The 20,739-nt window shown below is 40.6% G+C and overlaps 1 protein-coding gene across 1 annotated transcript in view; it reads left to right on the top strand.

The window, feature by feature from the left end:
• snd1 (staphylococcal nuclease and tudor domain containing 1) overlaps positions 1 to 20,739 on the top strand; it is a 990,315-nt gene that overhangs the window by 885,553 nt on the left and 84,023 nt on the right. The window contains exon 20 of the mRNA XM_059987006.1: positions 18,093 to 18,162. Coding sequence (XP_059842989.1) covers positions 18,093 to 18,162 — 70 coding nt within the window. The remainder of the gene's footprint in view (positions 1 to 18,092; positions 18,163 to 20,739) is intronic.

The following is a 20,739-nucleotide window of genomic DNA, read 5'->3' as shown; positions in this document are numbered from 1 at the left end:
TTTCTGATGATTATGCAATTTTCAATTTTATTTTCCAATCCTTAGCAAATGAAGCAGCCTTTGCCTGCACATTGCAAGAGTCAGACACCCATTCCTGTCTGAGCCAATATGTTGTAGGCAGCTGTCGATCCCAGGGGATCATGGGTTTGCACCTCTGGTGCACTGTGACCCCTCCAGGGCGCAAGCCTTGGTGGGAAGATTTGAAGAACTGGCTGTTGCCCATGTAGCGGGATCCCCCTCTCCATGTCACTGACGTAGTCCAAGGGAAGGGCAAATGCTGATACAGCTTGGCATCAGTGTTGTTACAGAGGTTGCCAGAATGAAGTTGTAAACAACATCAAACTGCCTTAGGGACCCTTGCTCCAGATTTCTCCTTCAGGGAGAGTTTTCTGCAGAGTTTTCCTTCTATGTGGCTGCCATCCAAAGCTGATGAGCCCCACCTGCCTGAAGCAGCTGGTTTTGAGGCACCAGTGGTCCACCTTTGCCCCTTCTTTTGTCAGTAGAAACAGTTCTGCCAGGCCTAGTAGCTAAGACACATGTGAAGGCCAAGAGTTGGACTTGGTTGTCAGAGGCTGTTTGAGACGCATAACATTTGGAGCACTTTATAGGTAGGGGGAGCTTATCCCCATCACTCCCAGCTATGACAACCTTAGGAACCAGTTAATATGTAGCAAATGGTATTTGCACCTCAGGGTTGCTAGCAATGACTGTGTACAGCATCATAGAACTAGCCACTCTACCCGTGCTATCACCATGTTTCTCACCAGCAATGCCCTTGGAAGTTAGTTCAAAGGAAATTTATTATCAAACTACATACATGTCACCATACATAACCCTGAGATTAATTTTATTGTGGGCACACTCAGTAAATCCAATAACAATAATAGAATCAACGAAAGACCACACCAACAAGGCGGATAACCATTGTGCAAAAGTCAATAAACCGCAAATTCAAAAATAAAGTAAAATTGAAATGATATTTTTCAGGGCAACTCTCAAAGCTCACTATGATTTTGTCCAGCTTTAAACCTGCTCTCTAATTTACTGAATTGGACAAAAATAGGGTTCAAATTAGAGACAACCAAACAAATTGTACAAACCCCATTTCCAGAAAAGTTGGGATATTTTCCAAAATGCAATAAAAACAAAAATCTGTTGATAAGTTAATTCACGTGAATCTTTATTTAACTGACAAAAGTACAAAGAAAAGATTTTCAATACTTTTACTGACCAACTTAATTATATTTTGTAAATATACACAAATTTAGAATTTGATGGCTGCAGCACACTCAACAAAAGTTGGGACAGAGTTAAGATAAGATTGAAAACGGCACAGAATATTCAAGTAACACCGGTTTGGAAAACTCCACATTAAGCAGGCTAATTGGTAGCAGGTGAGGTATCATGACTGGGTATAAAAGTAGCGTCCATCAAAGGGTCAGTCTTTGCAAGCAAGGATGGGTCGTGGCTCATCCCTTTGTGCCAAAATTCGTGAGAGAATTGTTAGTCAGTTCAAAAGGAACATTTCCCAACACAAGATTGCAGAGAATTTAGGTCTTTCAACATCTACAGTACATAATATTGTGAAAAGATTCAGAGAATTCAGAGACATCTCAGTGCATAAAGGGCAAGGTCGGAAACCACTGTTGAATACATGTGATCTTCGAGCCCTCAGGCAGCACTGCCTAAGAAACCGTCATGCTACTGTGACAATTATAGCCGCCTGGGCTCGGGAGTACTTCGTAAAACCATTGTCACTTAACAGTCCGTCACTGCATCCAGAAATGCAACTTAAAACTGTATTACGCAAGGAGGAAGCCATACATCAACTCTATGCAGAAACGCTGGTGAGTTCTCTGAGCCCAAGCTCATCTCAGATGGACCGAAAGACTGTGGAACTATGTGCTGTGGTCAGATGAGTCCACATTTCAGCCAGTTTTCAGAAAAAACGAGTGTCAAGTTCTCCGTGCCAAAGATAAAAACGACCATCCTGATTGTTATCAGCGAAAGGTGCAAAAGCCAGCATCTGTGATGGAATAGGGGTGCATCAGTGCCCACGGCATGGGTGATTGCATGTATGTGAAGGTACCATTGACTCTGAGGTGTATATTAGGAGTTTAGAGAGACATATGTTGCCATCAAGGCGACGTCTCTTCCCTGGACGTCCATGTTTATTTCAGCAGGACAATGCCAGACCACATTCTGCACAGGCTACAACAGCATGGCTTTGTAGACACAGTGCGTGTGCTTGACTGGCCTGCTGCCAGTCCAGATCTGTCTCCTATTGAAAATGTATGGCGCATTATGAAGAGGAGAATCAGACAATGGAGACCACGGACTGTTGAGCAGCTCAAGTCTTATATCAAGCAAGAATAGACAAAGTTTCCAATTGCAAATCTACTACAATTAGTATCCTCAGTTCCAAAATGATTAAAAAGTGTTATTAAAAGGAAAGGTGATGTAACACAATGGTAAACATGCCTCTGACCCAACTTTTGTTGAGTGTGTTGCAGACATCAAATTCTGAATTTGTGTATATTTACAAAATACAATTAAGTTGGTCAGTAAAACTATTGAAAATCTTTTCTTTGTACTTTTGTCAGTTAAATAAAGGTTCACGTGAATTAACATATCACAGATTTTTGTTCTTATTGCATTTTGGAAAATATCCCAACTTTTCTGGAAATGGGGTTTGTATCTTGACATGCCTTCTATGCATGGATGAGTTAAAGTTGTACTCTCCTTCATCAGTAAAGCTAAAGCAATTAATTTAAATAACAGAACTATTTTCTAAAGTTATAAGCTTGACCTTTGGATTAGTTAAGTGTAGAACATTAAACATAACGAAAAGTGCGATAGAGCTAGTAGAATATAAAACAGCGGGATACTGTACAGCTGATGGATAAATATGAAACACATAAGTATCTGGGATATCAACAGGTAAATAAAATAGATTATACTGTGATAAAGGAAAAATGTGTGACAGAATTTACTATAAAGCTTAAGAAAATTTGACAGAGCTCAATAATAAAAATATAACAAAGACAATAAACACTTCCACTATACCCATATTAACATATTCTTCTGGCATAATATCTGGTCTGAAACCAATCTGGAAAATTTACAAAGGAAAATAAGAACTGCAATGACAAATTTTATAAAACACTGTGCACACTTGAATGCACTTAGATTATTATTACCTAGGACAGGAGGAGGAAGAGGAATAACAGACATAAAATATTTACCTAATAGTCAGATAAAACTTCTGAGGATATATTTTCATCAGTGAAAACGGGATTCAGCACTCCGCGTGAGCATATGTAATTCTGATTAGAAGTGCCAACAAAAATTACAACACAAAAAAATGAAGAAATCATCACTACAGAAGAAAAAGGTAACCAATGGAAGAATGTGACCCTCTGTAGATGACATCCCCATGATGTGAGCAGACTGGATCTTGACAAGGAAGTTTTGGATGCCGGCCTCAGAGTTGGAGCCCTCTTCCCAGAAACAGACAGGTTCCTTGTGGGAATACAGGACGAGGTGGTTAACACACAGAAAAATCAGAAAGATATAATCAAAGACTAACAAATTCAAGACAAACAATGCAGGCAATGCAAGGGAAGCCAGAAACAATGCAATATATTATGGGATCATGCAGCAGTTTAACTCAATCTGATTACTTATACAGGTACAATCAAGTGGCAGACATCATTAACCAAAAAACAAACAAGAGAAAATCTGCAGATACTGGAAATCCAAGCAGCATTTACAAAATGCTGGAAGAACTCAGCAGGTCAGGCAGCATCTATAGAAAAAAGTACAGTCGATGTTTCAGGCCAAAACCCTTCAGCAGGACTGGGGAGAAAAAGCTGAGGAGTAGGTTTAAAAAGTGGGGGAGAGAGATAGAAACACAAGGTGATAGGTGAAACCTGAGGGGGGAGGGATGAGGTAAAGAACTGGGAAGTTGATTGGTGAAAGAGGCAGAAGGCCATGGAAGAAAGAAAAGGGAGGAAGAGCACCGGGGGAGGTGATGGGCAGCCAAGGAGATAAGATGAGAGATGAAAAAGTGGATGGGAAATCTCCTAGCACTTAACCTTGCAAACAGAACAAGCAGTACACCTGCCCCTACACCTCCTCCCTTACTACCATTCAAGGCCCTTCCAGGTGAGGCGGCACTTCATCTGTGAGTCTGTTGTGGTCGTGTACTGTGTCCAGTGCGCCCGGTGAGGCCTCCTGTATATTGGTGAGACCCCATGTAGATTGGGAGACCATTTAGCCAAGCACCTATGCTCCATCCACCAGAAAAAGCGGAATTTCCCAGTAGCCACCCATTTTAATTTCACTTCCTATTCCTGTTCCAGTATGTCTATCCATGGCTTCCTCCATTGTCATGATGAGGCCATGCTTGGGTTGGAGGAACAACACCTTATATTGGGTAGCTTCCAACCTGATGGCATAAACATTGATTTCTCGAACTTCTGGGAATTTCTCCACTGTCCTTCACCATTTCCCATCCCCTCTTCCCTCTCTCACCTATCTCCTTGCCCGCCCATCACCTCTCTCTAGTGCTCCTCCCCCTTTCCTTTCTTCCATGGCCTTCTGCCTCTTTCATCAATCTACTTCCCACCTCTCTACTTCATCCCTCCCCGTTCAGGTTTCACTTATCACCTTTTGTTTCTCTCCCCCCCCCCCCCCTTTTTAAATCTAGTCCTCAGTTTTATTCTCCTCAGTCCTGCTGAAGGGTTTCGGCCTGAAACATCGACTGTACTTTTTTCTGTAGATGCTGAGTTCCTTCAGTATTTTGTGTGTGTTGCAATCATTATCCAAAACCTTGCTTTAAATACAAACTCATAATGGACACTGTACTTTACTATAAATACAAGCCTGATCCTGTTTTAGTGTCAGAGTCCCACAAAATATATTACAACTGATCCATTGTTACTGATAGAACAATCCATAATAATTGTCCAGATATAATAATACAGGATAAACAAGCAAGAACAACTTACTGAATAGATATAGACATTCCAAACACACAACATACAGAAGTCAATAAGTGAAAAACACTACAGGAAGCTGAAAAACTATGGAACATGAACAGGGCATATATTGTCCCAATAGTAATATCTACAATTGAAATCATCCCAAAGTTACTACACTATACTATTAAATGTTTAGACCAACACAGCAATATTTATGTAATTTTTACACACAATACCAAGTATCCCTAGAACAGTCCTAGTATTCTTAGCGATTGAGAAATGAATGTACTTGGCTATGCTCATACCTCAGGTTTTACCAGCTTGAGTTGAGAAGAAATAATAATCATAAATAAATAATAAATATCAAGAACATGAGATGAAGAGGAATTTAAAGTTGCTGACCCTTTCCACCTCTGATTCTCTGATGGGGACTGGCTCGTGGACCTCCCGATTTCCCCCTCCTGAAGTCAGTCAGCTCCTTGGTTTTGATGACATTGCATGAGAGGTTGTTGTGGCACCATTCAGCCAGAGTTTCAGTGCTGATTCATCACCCCCTTTGATTCAGCTTATGACAGTGGTGTCATCAGCAAATTTCAATATGGCATTGGAGCTGTGCTCAGACTCATAGTCATAAGTGTAAAGCGAATAAAGCAGGGAGCTAAGCCTTGTGGTGATGGAAATTGTGAAGAAGATTTTGCTGCCAATCTGAATTGACTGGGGTCTGCGAAGAAATCAAGGATCCATTTGTCAAGGAGGTATTGAGGACAAGGTCTTGAAGTTTATTGATTAATTTTGAAGGGATGATAGTATTGAATGCCAAGCTGTAATTGTTAAGGAGCATCCTATTGTATGCATCTTCCCTGTCCAGATGTTCTAGTGTTAAGTGAAGAGCCAATGAGATGGCATCTGCTGTTGACCTGTTGTGATGGTAGGCAAATTGGAGCAGATCCAATTCTCTTTATAGGCAGGAGTTACTATTTTTCATCACCAGCTTCTCAAAGCGCTTCATCACAGTGGATGTAGGTGCTACTGGACACTGGTCATTGAGGGAGGTTCCCATGTTCTTTTTAGGCTCTGGTATAATTGAAGCCTGCTTGATGATGCTGAAGTGAGAGGTTAAGATATTGGTGACACTCCAGCCAGTTGATCAGCTCTGGTCTTCAGTACTTGGGCAGGTATCCTGTCTGGGCTGTATGCTTTCTGTGGTTTACCCTCATGAAGGATGCTCTCATGTCGGCCTCAAGGTCTGAAATCACAGGGTCATTTGAGTTCATGAAGATGCCTCCATGTTTTGATGGTCAAAGGAAGCATGAAAGCCATTGAGTCTATCTAGGAGCAAAAACTTGTTGTCACCTATGTCTCTTGGTTTCAGTTTGTAGGAGGTGATCGTATTGAAGCCCTGCTGCAGCTTTTGAGCATCCTTCATTGATTCAGTTTTAGTCTGGAATTCCATCATCACCCGTGAAGTGGTTTCTGGAGATCACTTGTAACTTTCTTTGTTGCTAGGCTTGAACACTTCTGATCTGGCTCTCAGGGGATTGCAAACCTCATGGTTCTTCCAAGGCTTCTGCTTAGGGAATACTCTGAATGATTTTGTGGGGAAACATTTATTTATCATTTTTTTAATAAAGTTCGTGTCAATGGTGGTGCATTTGTTTAGAACCACAGATGAGTCCTTGAACACTATGAGACTCATAGGAGTCTCATAGCCACTCCTCTGCCTCCAGTGACCACCTCTTTGTTGTCCTAATCCCCAGAGCCTTACTCTGTATGTCAAGTAAAATCAAGTCACTTCTATTGTCATTTCGACCATAACCGCTGGTACAGTACATAGAAAAAATGAGACAACGTTTTTCAGGACCATGGTGTTACACGACACAGTACAAAAACTAGACTGAACTACGTAAAAAAAAACTACACAGCATAACAGAGATGTGGTCTGAGTATCCGAGGTGGGGGTGGGGCAGATGTATGCAGGTAGGACTGCCAAGTGATCAGATTTCCTGAATTGAAGTCTGGGCATGGAATGGTAGGCATTCCTTATCTTAGAATAGCAGTGGTCTAGTGTATTAGAGCTTCAGGTGCTACAGGTTATATGCTGGTAGTAATTAAGCGGGGATTTCTGCAAACAAGCAAGCCTGATTGAAATCCCTGACTATGATATGAAATGTGCCGGGGTGGATTGTTTCTTGTTTGGTGACAGCATCATGTAGCATCTCAAACACCTGATTATAGTGGGCTGATGATGGTATGTAAACTGCAGTCAGGATTACTGAGGAGAACTCTCTTGGTAAACAGAACAGTCTTCAGTTTTGTTCTGCAGCATATTTGCATACTGGGTAGAGGGGACCTCATCCCTTTGCATTGCACCCTTGCTTAGATTCAACCCCTGCCTCTCCTACCTTGCTTCTGACCATGGCAATGAAACTTCATCTGCTTAAAGATGCCATTCCTGCTTGTTTGAGAGTTAGCTTCACTGAGCCCTTCAGAAGATCATGGAATCTGTAGTTTATGTCAATTCAAAAGTACTTTGCTTAAAGGGGAATTGCATGCTGCAGATTGCAAGGAGATTAATTCAAGAGGTATGTTTAGAAGTAATGTACGTAACCTGCAGAACATCGCTGTGGTTCACCAGCACATCTTGGAAGCAGCAAGCATTAGATGAAAATCTAATTTCTAGTTAGTGGGTATTCTTTGGAAGTGCATTTCCTGCTTGACACCCAAGAGTGTGTAAAGTATAAATCAAAATAATTATTGCATAGTCTCCACTTGCTTGGACAAATAAACTTGCCAATAGCTGTCATAAAGCTAGAATACCATTCAGGATGAAGTAGCCTACTCGATTGGTACTCCTATCAGCCAATCCAAACATTAATTCACCCCCCTGGTGTATACTATCTATAAAGTGTGCTGCAGGTACTCACGATACTTTCCAATCAACAACCTCTACTACCAAGAGAGATTAGGGCAGCAGATACATGGAGGGGACCATCTGCAGGTTCCCTCCCACCTGACAATCCTCTGGGATTACTTTCATAGAAAGATTGCAGCGGTTCAAAAAGATGCTTCACTTCTACCTTTTCGAAGGCATTTAAAGCTGGTTAATAAATGCTGGACACATGAACGATGGCCGGATCTTGGAAAATGAGTAAATTAAATGAAAACTAATTAAAATTCAACCTAGAAAAGTGTGAGGTGATTCACTTTGGAAGATCAAATTTGAAGGCAGAATAGAGGAATAAGCACAGGATTCTTAATAGCGTAGTTTCTCCACCAGTCTATCCCTTTTGAATGGACTCAACCAATTAAACACGGTCCTACTGTGCACTGCCATTCCGGGTTGAGAGACCTCTAACAAGATTGCTAATGGGGCTTCTCGGTCACTGCGCACAATTGTGAGTGCTAGTATAACAAGTTATGCAAAGTTCAAAAAACTTTATTTATTTCTTTTAGTCACAATCTCTCGTAGAACCCCTAGTGACCTCTCTATGATCTTAATACTTTGCATAATACATGGACTTGTTCATGTAGAAGAAAGACCAATAATTTTTTTTCACTTTTCAGGATTTGAGCTCCAAGTACTTTGGCTAAGCCAGGGGCCATGCATCTTTGGGTAAACCTTTGCAATAGTGTACTAAGCATAGTGATTCAGTGTTTATTCTCTCCCCAGTGAAGCTACATTCCAGGGTTACAAATTACCTACTGTAATAGCAATGCTGATGTTTTAATTTTAAATTGGAATTGGAATTCATACAGTCTGGCACATTTCTGAAACTGAGTTTGAAGTGAATGCAAATTAAGACCATTGGTCATCTACCATCAGTGGTTCCAAATTTTGATGCAAATGCTTTTAAAGATACTTGTATAGAAGATCAGGATCTGGCTTTGCTATTTCCTTGTGGATATACTCAACATTTTCCTCGTGCCTCCCCACTAGATTCACTTAGTTAACAGTAAGAACCAGAGTAAAAAGAATAATAAGCAACTGACCATCAGCGTTTCTGACACTATGTATGCATTTGTCATGTTGGACAAATTACTAAACACATTTAATGACAGTTGTCTACAATATTTTAAATGAACTTGGTCAAAAGCTTGATTATCTTTAGTTTTTTTTTTCTGTAGTGATACTAAGTATACACTTAGCCAGCATGCAGTACACATGAAAAGGATTGACAACAAACTGGGCTAAACCCAGAACGTTGTTGATATTTGTAAGTGTTTGGCTTGCTTCAGATTCAGTATCTTTTTAGTATCGTTCCACTCTTCTGAAAATCTTTCAATTCTCTTGTAAAGACTGAGAAATTGATGTTTGTTTTTGCTCAATTGTTGAGTGACAGCAAGTGCTAAGAGTAATCATTTCTGCTCCAACCAGACTCCAGATACAACACTACTGTCTGACAGATACTGAATTACAGAGTAGCCTACTGTAATTCTGCAGAATCTCACATGAGGGAATGCCATGAACAAGTTGCTGAATGTGTTTGGTTTCCACTATTCCCTCAGAATTTGTCTAGATTAAAACTATTTGCCTATTCTGCTGTGGTAATCCTTCCATAGACTTGGTTCTTACTTTGGCATTGAATTGTCAATTAAATAATACCCACAGGTTTTGATTCCCAGTTTCTTCTGAATCACTGGGATATATTTGTTCAGATGCTGCCATTGGGCTTTGCAGCAGGCCAATTGTGACTGCTAAGCACTGACATCCTAAGTGCTGTAGAATGAGTAGGTACTGACTGGGTAAAGAGTGAAATGTAGAAGTGCTCAATGGTCAGAGGCATACTAACATGAAATACTTGCAGTTTTCCTCAGTTTGATAAAACTCATACAGAAACATTTGCTGGCAGTTGTGGATTCAGTGTAATTGGATGCAACAAATCCAGTATCACTTTAAAGTTTTTTAAAGTGAAAGTGAATGCAAAATAAACCTGGTTTACAGTTAGCCCCTCACTTTTGAATCAGTACTTTGGCACCAGAAATTAAGGCATGGTTTATTTTGACTGTACTAAGGGGCAGAAAATGCTGGTGGGAGTTGTGTACAGGCCAGTGAGGTTGGGGATGGCATTAAACAGGAAATTAGAAATGTGTGCAATAAAGGAACAGTAGTTATAATGGGTGACTTCAATCTTCATATAGATTGGGTGAGCCAAATTGGTAAGGGTGCTAAGGAAGAGGATTTCTTGGACTGTATGCAGGATGGTTTTCTGAACCAACATGTCGAGGAACCAATTAGAGAGCAAGCCATTCTTGACTGGGTAGTGAGCAATGAGGAAGGGTTAGTTAGCAATCTTGTCGCGCGAGGCCCCTTGGGTAAGAGTGACCATAATATGGTGGAATTCTTCATTAAGATGGAGAGTGACATAGTTAATTCAGAAACAAAGGTTCTGAACTTAAAGAAGGGTAACTTTGAAAGTATGAGATGTAAATTAGCTAAGATAGACTGGCAACTGATACTTAAAGGGTTGATGGTGGATATGCAATGGCAAGCATTTAAAGATTGCATGGATGAACTACAACAATTGTTCATCACAGTTTGGCAAAAGAATAAACCAGGGAAGGTAGTGCACCTGTGGCTGACAAGGGAAATTAGGGATAGTATCAAGTCCAAAGAAGAAACATACAAATTAGCAAAAAAAAGTGGCACACCTGAGAACTGGGAGAAATTCAGAGACCAGCAGAGGAGGACAAAGGGCTTAATTAGGAAAGGGGAAAAAGATTATGAGAGAAAGCTGGCAGGGAACATAAAAACTGACTGTAAAAGCTTTTATAGATATGTGAAAAGAAAAAGATTGGTCAAGACAAATGTAGGTCCTTTACAGTCAGAAACAGGTGAATTGATTGTAGGGAACAAAGACATGGTAGACCAATTGAATATAACTACTTTGGTTCTGTCTTCACTAAGGAGGACATAAATAATCTTCCGGAAATAGTAAGGGACCCAGGGTCTAGTGAGATGGAGGAACTGAGGGAAATACATGTTAGTAGGGAAGTGGTGTTAGGTAAATTGAAGGGATTAAAGGCAGATAAATCCCCAGGGCCAAATGGTCTGCATCCCAGAGTGCTTAAGGAAGTAGCCCAAGAAATAGTGGATGCATTAGTGATAATTTTTCAAAACACCTTAGATTCTGGATTAGTTCCTAGGATTGGAGGGTGGCTAATGTAACCCCACTTTTTAAAAAAGGAGGGAGAGAGAAACCGGGAAATTATAGACCGGTTAGTCTGACATTGGTGGTGGGGAAAATGCTAGAGTCAGTTATCAAAGATGTGATAACAGCACATTTGGAAAGAGGTGAAATCATCGGACAAAGTCAGCATGGATTTGTGAAAAAAATAATCATGTCTGACAAATCTTATAGAATTTTTTGAAGATGTAACTAGTAGAGTAGATAGGGGAGAGCCAGTGGATGTGGTATATTTAGATTTTCAAAAGGCTTTTGACAAGGTCCCACGTTGATTAGTGTGCAAACTTAAAGCACATGGTATTGGGGGGTATGGTATTGATGTGGATAGAGAATTGGTTGGCAGACAGGAAACAAAGTGTAGGAGTAAACAGGACCCTTTCAGAATGGCAGGCTGTGACTCGTGGGGTACAGCAAAGCTCAGTGCTGGGACCCCAGTTGTTTACAATGTATATTAATGATTTAGACGAGGGAATTAAATGCAGCATCTCCAAGTTTGCGGATGACACGAAGCTGGGCGGCGGTGTTAACTGTGAGGGGGATGCTAAGAGGATGCAGGGTGACTTGGATAGGTTAGGTGAGTGGGCAAATTCATGGCAGATGCAATTTAATGTGGATAAATGTGAGATTATCTACTTTGGTTGCAAGAACAGGAAAACAGATTATTATCTGAATGGTGGCCGATTAGGAAAAGGGGAGATGCAACGAGACCTGGGTGTCATTGTACACCAGTCATTGAAAGTGGGCATGCAGGTACAGCAGGCGGTGAAAAAGGCAAATGGTATGTTGGCATTCATAAAAGGATTTGAGTACAGGAGCAGGGAGTTTCTACTGTAGTTGTACAAGGCCTTGGTGAGACCGCACCTAGAATATTGTGTGCAGTTTTGGTCCCCTAATCTGAGGAAAGACATTCTTGCCATAGAAGGAGTATAGAGAAGGTTCATCAGATTGATTCCTGGGATGGCAGGACTTTCATATGAAGAAAGACTGGATCGACTAGGCTTATACTCACTGGAATTTAGAAGATTGAGGGGGGATCTTATTGAAACGTATAAAATTCTAAAGCAGGAAGATTGTTTCCGATGTTGGGGAAGTCCAGAATGAAGGGTAACAGTTTAAGGATAAAGGGGAAGCCTTTTAGGACCAAGATGAGGAGAAACTTCTTCACACAGAGAGTGGTGAATCTGTGGAATTTTCTGCCACAGGAAACAGTTGAGGCCGGTTCATTGGCTATATTTAAGAGGAAATTAGATATGGCCCTTGTGGCTAAAGGGATCAGGGGGTATGGAGAGAAAGCAGGTACAGGGTTCTAAGTTGGATGATCAGCCATGCTCATACTAAATGGCGGTGCAGGCTCAAAGGGCTGAATGGCCTACTCCTGCACCTATTTTCTATGTTTCTATAGGACATAGAACAGTACAGCACAGTACGGGCCTTTCAGCCCATAATGTTGTGCCAGTCTTTCAGTCTGCTCCTTGATCCACCTAGCCCTTCTTTCCTACACAGCCCACAGGCCATTTTTTTCTTACATCCATAGGCTGAACTGACAGTCGTTTAAACGTTCCTATTATATCAGCCTTTCCTACAATCCTCAGCCTCTCCTATCAATCTCTCTATAAGACATAGGAGCAGAATTACACCATTCATCCCATTGAGTCCACTCCACCATTTCACCATGGCTGATCCTGGATCCCATTCGACCCCATACGCTTCCCTCTCAACATATTCCTTGCGGCCCCAACCAATTAGGAAACTATCATCTTCCACTTTGAATATACCCACGGACTTGGCCTCCACCACAGTCTGAGGCAGAGCATTCCACAGATTCACTACCCTCTGGCTAAAAAATGTCCTCCTTACTTCTGTACTAAAAGATCACCCCTCAATTTTGAGGCTGTACCTTCTAGTTCTGAAATTCCCCACCAGAGGAACCATCCTCTCCACCTCCACCTTATATAGTTCTTTCAACATTCGGTAGATTTCAATGAGATCCCCATGCATTCTTATAAATTTCAGAATCAGAATCAGGTTTATTATCACCGGCATGTGACGTGAAATTTATTAACTTAGCAGCAGTAGTTCGATGCAATACATAATCTAGCAGAGAGAGAAAAAAATAATAATAAAATAAACATAATAAATAAACAAGTAAATCAATTACATATATTGAATAGATTTTTTAAAATGTGCAAAAACAGAAATACTATATATTGGGGAAAAAAGTGAGGTTGTGTCCAAAGCTTCAATGTCCATTTGGGAATTGGATGTCAGAGAGGAAGAAGCTGTTTCTGAATCACTAAGTGTGTGCCTTCAGGCTTCTGTACCTCCTACCTGATGGTAACAGTGAGGAAAGGACATGCCCTGGGTGCTGGACATCCTTAATAATGAACGTTGCCTTTCTGAGACACCGCTTCCTAAAGATGTCCTGATGAAGAGTCTCGGCCCAAAACGTCGACAGCGCTTCTTCCTATAGATACTGCCTGGCCTGCTGCGTTCCACCAGCATTTTGTGTGTGTTGCTTGAATTTCCAGCATTTGCACATTTCCTCATGTTTCCCTAAAGATGTCCTGGTTACTTTGTAGACTAGTGCCCAAGGTAGAGCTGACTAGATTTACAACCTTCTGCAGCTTCTTTCGGTCCTGTCAGTAGCCCCTCCATACCAGACAGTGATGTGGCCTATCAGAATGCTCTCCGCGGTACAACTATAGAAGTTTTTGAGTGTATTTGTTGACATGCCAAATCTCTTCAAACTCCTAATAAAGTATAGCCCCTGTCTTTATAGCTGCGTTGATATGTCGGGACCAGTTTAGATCCTCAGAGATCTTGACACCCAGGAACTGAAAGCTGCTCACTCTCTCTACTTCTGATCCCTCTGTGAGGATTGGTATGTGTTCCTTCGTCTTACCCTTCCTGAAGTCCACAATCAGCTCTGTTGTCTTACTGATGTTGAGTGCCAGGTTGTTGTTGTGGCACCATTCCACTAGTTGGCATATCTCACTCCTGTATGCCCTCTCAACACCACCTGAGATTCTACCAACAATGGTTGTGTTGTCAGCAAATTTATATATGGCATTTGAGCTATGCCTAGCCAGACAGTCATGTGTATACAGAGAGCAGAGCAGTGGGCTAAGCACACACCCCTGAGGTGTGCCAGTATTGGTTATCAATGAGGAGTATATGTTATCACCAATCCGCACAGACTGTGGTCTTCCGGTTAGGAAGTCGAAGAGTGCCAGCCTAAAGCTTCCAGGCACTCCTCATATGTTAACCGTTCATTCCTGGAGTCGTCTTCGTGAACCTCCTCTGGACTCTCCCCAATGACAATTCATCTTTTCTGAGATAAGGGGCCTAAAACTGTTGACAATACTCCAAGTGCAGCCTGACTAGTGTCTTATAAAGCTTCAGCATTATCTCCTTGCTTTTATATTCTATTTTCCTTGAAATGAATGCCAACATTACATTTGCCTTCTTTACCACAGAGTCAACCTGTGAATTAACCTTCTGGGAGTCCTGCATGAGGACACCTAAAAAGTTCCTTTGCACCTCTGTAAATGTTTGAATTGTCTCTCCATTTGGATAATAGTCCGCAGAATTATTCCTTTTACCAAAATGCATTATCATACATTTCCCAAAACTGTATTCCATCTGCCACTTTTTTGTCCATTCCTCCAATTTGCCTAAATCCTGCTGCAATTGCATTGCTTCCTCAGCACTACCTACCCCTCCACCTATCTTCATGATATCCACAAACTTTGTCACAAAGCCATCAATTCCATTATCCAAATCATTGACAAACAATGTGAAAAATAGTGATCCCTATACTGACACCAGGGGAAAACCACTAGTTACTGGCAGCCAACCAGAAAAGGCCCCTTTATTTCCACTCACTGCCTGCCTGTCAGCCATTCCTCTATCCAAGCCAGAATCTTTCCTGTAACACCATAGGATTTTATCTTATTAAGCAGCCTCATGTGAGACACCTTATCAAATGCCTTTTGAAAGTCTATGTAAATGACATCCCCTGCCTCTTCTTTGTCCATCTTGCTTGTTACTTCCTTCTCTTCAGAGAAAACCTGCTGACTTTGACTTATTATTAGTCTCCAAGTACCCCAAAACTTCATCCTTAATAATGGACTCCAACACTTCCCAACCATTGTGGTTCGGCTAACTGGTCTATAATTTCCTTTCTTTTGACTTCCTCCTTTCTTAAAGAATGGAGTGACATTTCCAATTTTCCAGTCCTCCAGGACCATGCTGGAATCAAGTAATTCTTGAATGATCAAGACCAGAGCACTGCTATGATCCTCAGGCACCTCATTCACAGGTTCCCTCCCAGTCATCCCCCCTCCTCCCACCCTCTGTGCAAAGAACCCACCTCTGGCATTTCCCCTAAATTTTTCTCCACTCAACCTAAATGATTGTTCCCTTGTATTTCCACCCTGAGAAAAAGATGCTGCTGTCCACTATATCTATGCCTCACCTCTAGCAGAATCTGCTGATCCTTTAAGAAGACTCCTTGGAGCCAGGAAACTGAATGAAATCAAGTTACTTTCCACAGGCAATGGTGTTCAACCCCCAAATTCCTGAACTTTTTCTGATTTTCTGCAAATTACTAATGGATTTAACATGAGAAAAGAGGAGAAAACATGGGTCACTTAAGCATTTATATGTGTGTTTGTTGTCTTTTGCATCACTGCAAAGATACAAAACATTGACTGCAGTGCCAACTGCAATCCTTGCTTTAACTGCTTGATTGATCAAAAAGCCATTTGTTCAAGAAAACATTTCTCAGCATTTTCTTCAAACTGCAAGATCATTGTTAAGAAAACGAGTAATTGTGCTCAAAATATAGTATTCAATAGGTACGACTGCACAAACCTCTTGAAGAACATTTGATGACTAACCACTTGAATAAACTTGTTTAGCCTTATCATTAGCAAGGAATATGGGAGAATTTCCCTCTCAAAGTGGAATATAGTAGAGGTTCCAGCTCATGATGTGGCATAAGGGTGTTTTCCCTTTGGGTGGGCTGTGGGGCAGTTTTCCTCCCACAGGTCACTTGCCTCCCTGGTGGTGAATGGGGGGAATTTGACTCACTCGGTGTCAAGTTGAGTTACTTGCTCCTCTAGGTAGCATGATGGGAAGTTTTCTCTTGGTATGGAATATGGGACAAGGACATGTCCAGAATATAGAGGAGAGTGTCCTCTGTTAGAAGCATTGTGACACTTCTGCTCAGAAACAGCATTGAGTCACGCACTGGACAAGAGAAATATTCATCTAACTGCTGGAAAATTGAAACCTAGTATTTTTAAGTCTTAGTTTTTGCTTTCATTCAGTTATGAAAATCAAGTATTAGGGGCAGGGTTGCTTTGTTTATGCAACACACACAAAATGCTGGTGGAACGCAGCAGGCCAGGCAGCATCTATAGGAAGAAGTACAGTCGATGTTTTGGGCCGAGACCCTTTGTCAGTCCTGAAGCCAGGCTATTATTCAGAATAGCACAATTCATTGTTATGTGGGTGTGCGGTGCTGCTGTGAAGCCTCTGTCGACTGCGTTGAAGTCAGGATTCAGGATTCAGCCTATGACGAACATGCGTAAATAACTAAATGATCTCAACATATACATAATACTCTCACAAACGGTATTTAGTTGTGTGCAGCTGAGCTGTACAGACTTGTAAGCTCCCAGTTTCAACCCAAATCTTCCTGAGTTAACTGAGGCAATCATATTTTTGTGAATACCAGTAGAGGAAACAAGCTGAACTGACTTGCCTGAATCCGTAATCGCCATTATACAGGGATATCAACTGAGAACAAATAGCTTGTCTGCATTCTTTGCTGAGCCTCTCTTCTGAGATTTGAGCATTAGATTAAGGCATTGGAACTTAGCCAGTATTTCATGATGGTGGTACTACACCATATATCTCACTGATCCTTGGTACTTGCACAACATCTATACCAATACAGAGGAACAAGAAATGAACAAAATTAGATAAAATAGCATGAAAAAGAAATACCAGAACTTCTTCATGCAATCATTCCATAGGCCAGAATTTACAGCAAGGGTTCCCGACCTGGGGTCCATGGACCCCTTGCGTATTAGTAAGGGTCCATGGCTTTAAAAAGGTTGGGAACCCCTGATTTACAACATGAAGAATTACTCATCATCTCTGCTGACAGACACACCAACTACAGATCTTTTTCTACATTAACTTGCTACACTGCTACAATCAGTAAGATCCTACTTGTGACTGTGCCTTGCACAATATAATTTCTTTGCGGTCGGGGGGGGGGGGGTACAGAGTATTAATCTATGTATCTTTGGAATCTAGGAGGAAACCCACAAGCATTCTGTACAGTTACATAGGGTGCTGGGAATTGAATCCCAATCATTGACGCTGTAAAATATGTTGAGCTCAGATTCTAACATATCTTAGTATTCTGCAGACCTATTAAGTTTATTTGCTTCTCTATCAAAAGGTGCCTTAAATTTTTGCACCCTAATCCAGCATATTCATGCCCTGCCCCTGATATCAACAATTGCTAACCCAACAAACATATCTGTCATTTGAAGTCTCTGTCTGTGGTGCAAGATAACAGACACAACAATGGATATCTGAGTCATCTCATTGCATATGAATATTATGAAAATATAATTTTAGACAAGAAAAAATGTAAATTGGAAAGAGCTGCTGAGAAGCTTGGTTAATGGAAAATTGTAGCAACATTATAAAAGCAGCTTCATCAATGCCAGATAGCATCATTTAAGCAGTGGCCATCCTTATGTCTCCTCTACTTATGTCATGCATGTCAGCAGGGACAGAATGCAAAGGCCACTTAACAGTAGCTAGCCTTGCTGGTAAACTGTTCCCAGACGAACTAATTGTGCATCTCACTAATCTTGCTGTTATGTTTTCAAAACAGGTACAGAGCCCGGGTGGAAAAGGTTGAATCACCTGCCAAAGTCCACATCTTCTACATTGACTATGGCAATGTAAGTAGCTGAAGTCTGTTAGTGTTTTTGTTCAGCACTTTGCTGGTAACCATGTTATTTGAAGCCTCATCTTTCATTCACCCCACAAGCAGAAACAATTCCTCAATGTCTGAGCTAACAAGCCTTAAAAAATCTCAATCAGTGTTTTTTTCTTGCAGTGTGAAATGCTCACTGCAAGAAAAAGTAGGCAGAATACATCACAAAAGAGAAAGGGGAAATGGAAATAGAAATTCCCTTGATCCTGCTGCTGTTACCGGCTGTTTAATTCTTTTATAATGTAATGAGAATAATTGTAACATGATATTTAATGTCCATGTTACATCTTCCATTATAATTCCTTAACTTTTAAATTTTAAATTCAATGTTTACATTTTTCATCTGTGATTCTCTAATAGGCACAGTTGAACTTAAAAGGATTTTCCTATCGATTGAATGTAGCTTTAACCCAGTCGTATATAATGCTGTGTTAATCATTCCCTTCCAAAGAGGCAAGAACACATTGCATTTCAGTAGCTTTTTGTAGAAAACTGATTGAATATTCATATTCAGTCAGTGTATTTCACCGGGTTCAAAATATATGCAGTCTCTGCAGTTAGAAGCAGTCATCTCTGGGAATAGCAAACATGTTAGCTCATTCCTTTTCAAAATTGCTTTAAGTAATTACTGAAACAAGCGTATTGTCTGCTAGAAACCTGACATTTATAGCACTCCCAGGAATTTTAGGCAGCACTGAGATTATTGGGGGGGGGGGGGGTTCATCTTGCACTGCAAGCAGAATGTGGAATGTTTCTCCATGACAGTTTGTTCAGTTTGTTTCCTCCTAATGATTTGACATGAAGCATGCCTATTTCCCCTTGCTCTTTCTATTGTTTTATAAGGGAGATAAGTACCTCCATTCTATTTTGCACCAAGCAATATATTTTTGAGAAAGTTGACTTGAAATTTCTAAATGCAGTGAAATAATAACAGCCTCATTTTAGCAGAAATCCATTTTTGTTCTTGACTTCTGTCACAAGTGACAAGTAGACATGACTTGCTAAGATTTTTAGTTATCATTGATCAGCCATAATATAAACTACATAATCAGAAATCATTTAATGTTATACAGTGCTATCTCCTAAAGCTTTACACATGAAGAATTCAGATAATGTATGCTCTTTAGGTGAAATGGAATTGAAGGGCATGTTCTCATGGAAACAAGCCAAATAGAGAAGAGTTGACAGACAGCATTTGAACAAATAATGGCATCAACAATGTACTGGCATAAATATGTCAGTAGGGAGTCTAGGGAAATTTTTCCAGTGGCTGGACTTTAACCTAACATAAATGAGAATCATCATGGCAGTTCGAGGATTGCCATCATTATCCCAGGACATCTGTGCATACAACTAAACCATATTCTGCTGCCCTTGCAAGCTATAGCAGAGTCTTGACAATATTTAGTTTAGGTTTGGCAAGTAATTTTCATAACCTGGTAAGAATCAGAGAATGATCCATCTCGAAGGAAAGCCTGGCCATCTTTCTTTTAATCAAAATCAGAATTCCAGTCTAATAACACTGGCATACAGTATGTGATGAAATGCATTGTTTTGCAGCAGCAGTACATCGCAAGCCATAATAAAATAAACTATAAATTACAATGTATATATTGAAAAATTAAATAAGTAATACAAAAAGAAAGCAGAAAAAATAGTGAGGTAGTGTTCATGGGTTCATTGTTCATTCAGAAATCTGATGACGAAGGGGAAGAAGCTGTTCCTAAAACATTGTGTGTCTTCAGTCTTCTGTACCACCTCCTTAATGGTAACAATAGGAGGAGAGCATGTCCTGGGTGAAGAGGGTTCTTAATGATGGATGGAGCCTTTTTGAGGCATTGCCTTTCTAAGGTTTTGACAACTGACTGCAGTAACGTCACAGACTATTCATAACTTGAGCAGTACTGTAGGGGAAATGGGGGAAGTGGTGACTATTTTACAAGCATGTATTAATCAATATCATTTATTATACAATAAGTATAGACAAGAGTATATGCAGTCTTTGATGAATGTGTCATGACCTGATCCTTTAAGTCCATCCATCATGTTACAAGGCTTAAGTTAGAAATGAGATCAGATTCTCACTTGTAGACTTGTAAAGCGGCAACAATCCTCAAAGATTTCACCTTTACAGCATCAAAGAAATTGAATGGTATATAGAAACATAGAAAACCTACAGCACAAAGCAGGCCCTTCAGCCCACAAAGTTGTGCCGAACATGTCCCTACCTTAGAAATATATTGAACATTAATAAGAAAGCCCTGTCAACAGAGGTATTTTTTGGCAAAATTGTACAAGTCCATTTTGTGATTACTTATCGTGCAGCTAGAGCTCTGCTGTAGTTGTTCTCTTCGTGACCACAAAATGGACCATTATAATTTTGTGAAAAGTGCCTCCTTTGACAGGGCTTTCTTTCCTATGATTTCCACCATGGAATTGTTCAAGAAGCGTACTGCCTTGGGAACATAGAATGGACTTAATTTGAACCTCAGAATCAGAATCAGGTTTATTATCACCAGCATATGTTGTGAAATTTGTTAAC

This window comes from Hypanus sabinus, chromosome 13 (genome assembly GCF_030144855.1).
Source record: "Hypanus sabinus isolate sHypSab1 chromosome 13, sHypSab1.hap1, whole genome shotgun sequence".
In the NCBI taxonomy this organism is placed as follows: domain Eukaryota; kingdom Metazoa; phylum Chordata; class Chondrichthyes; order Myliobatiformes; family Dasyatidae; genus Hypanus; species Hypanus sabinus.
This window is presented reverse-complemented; position numbering and strand designations above follow the sequence as displayed.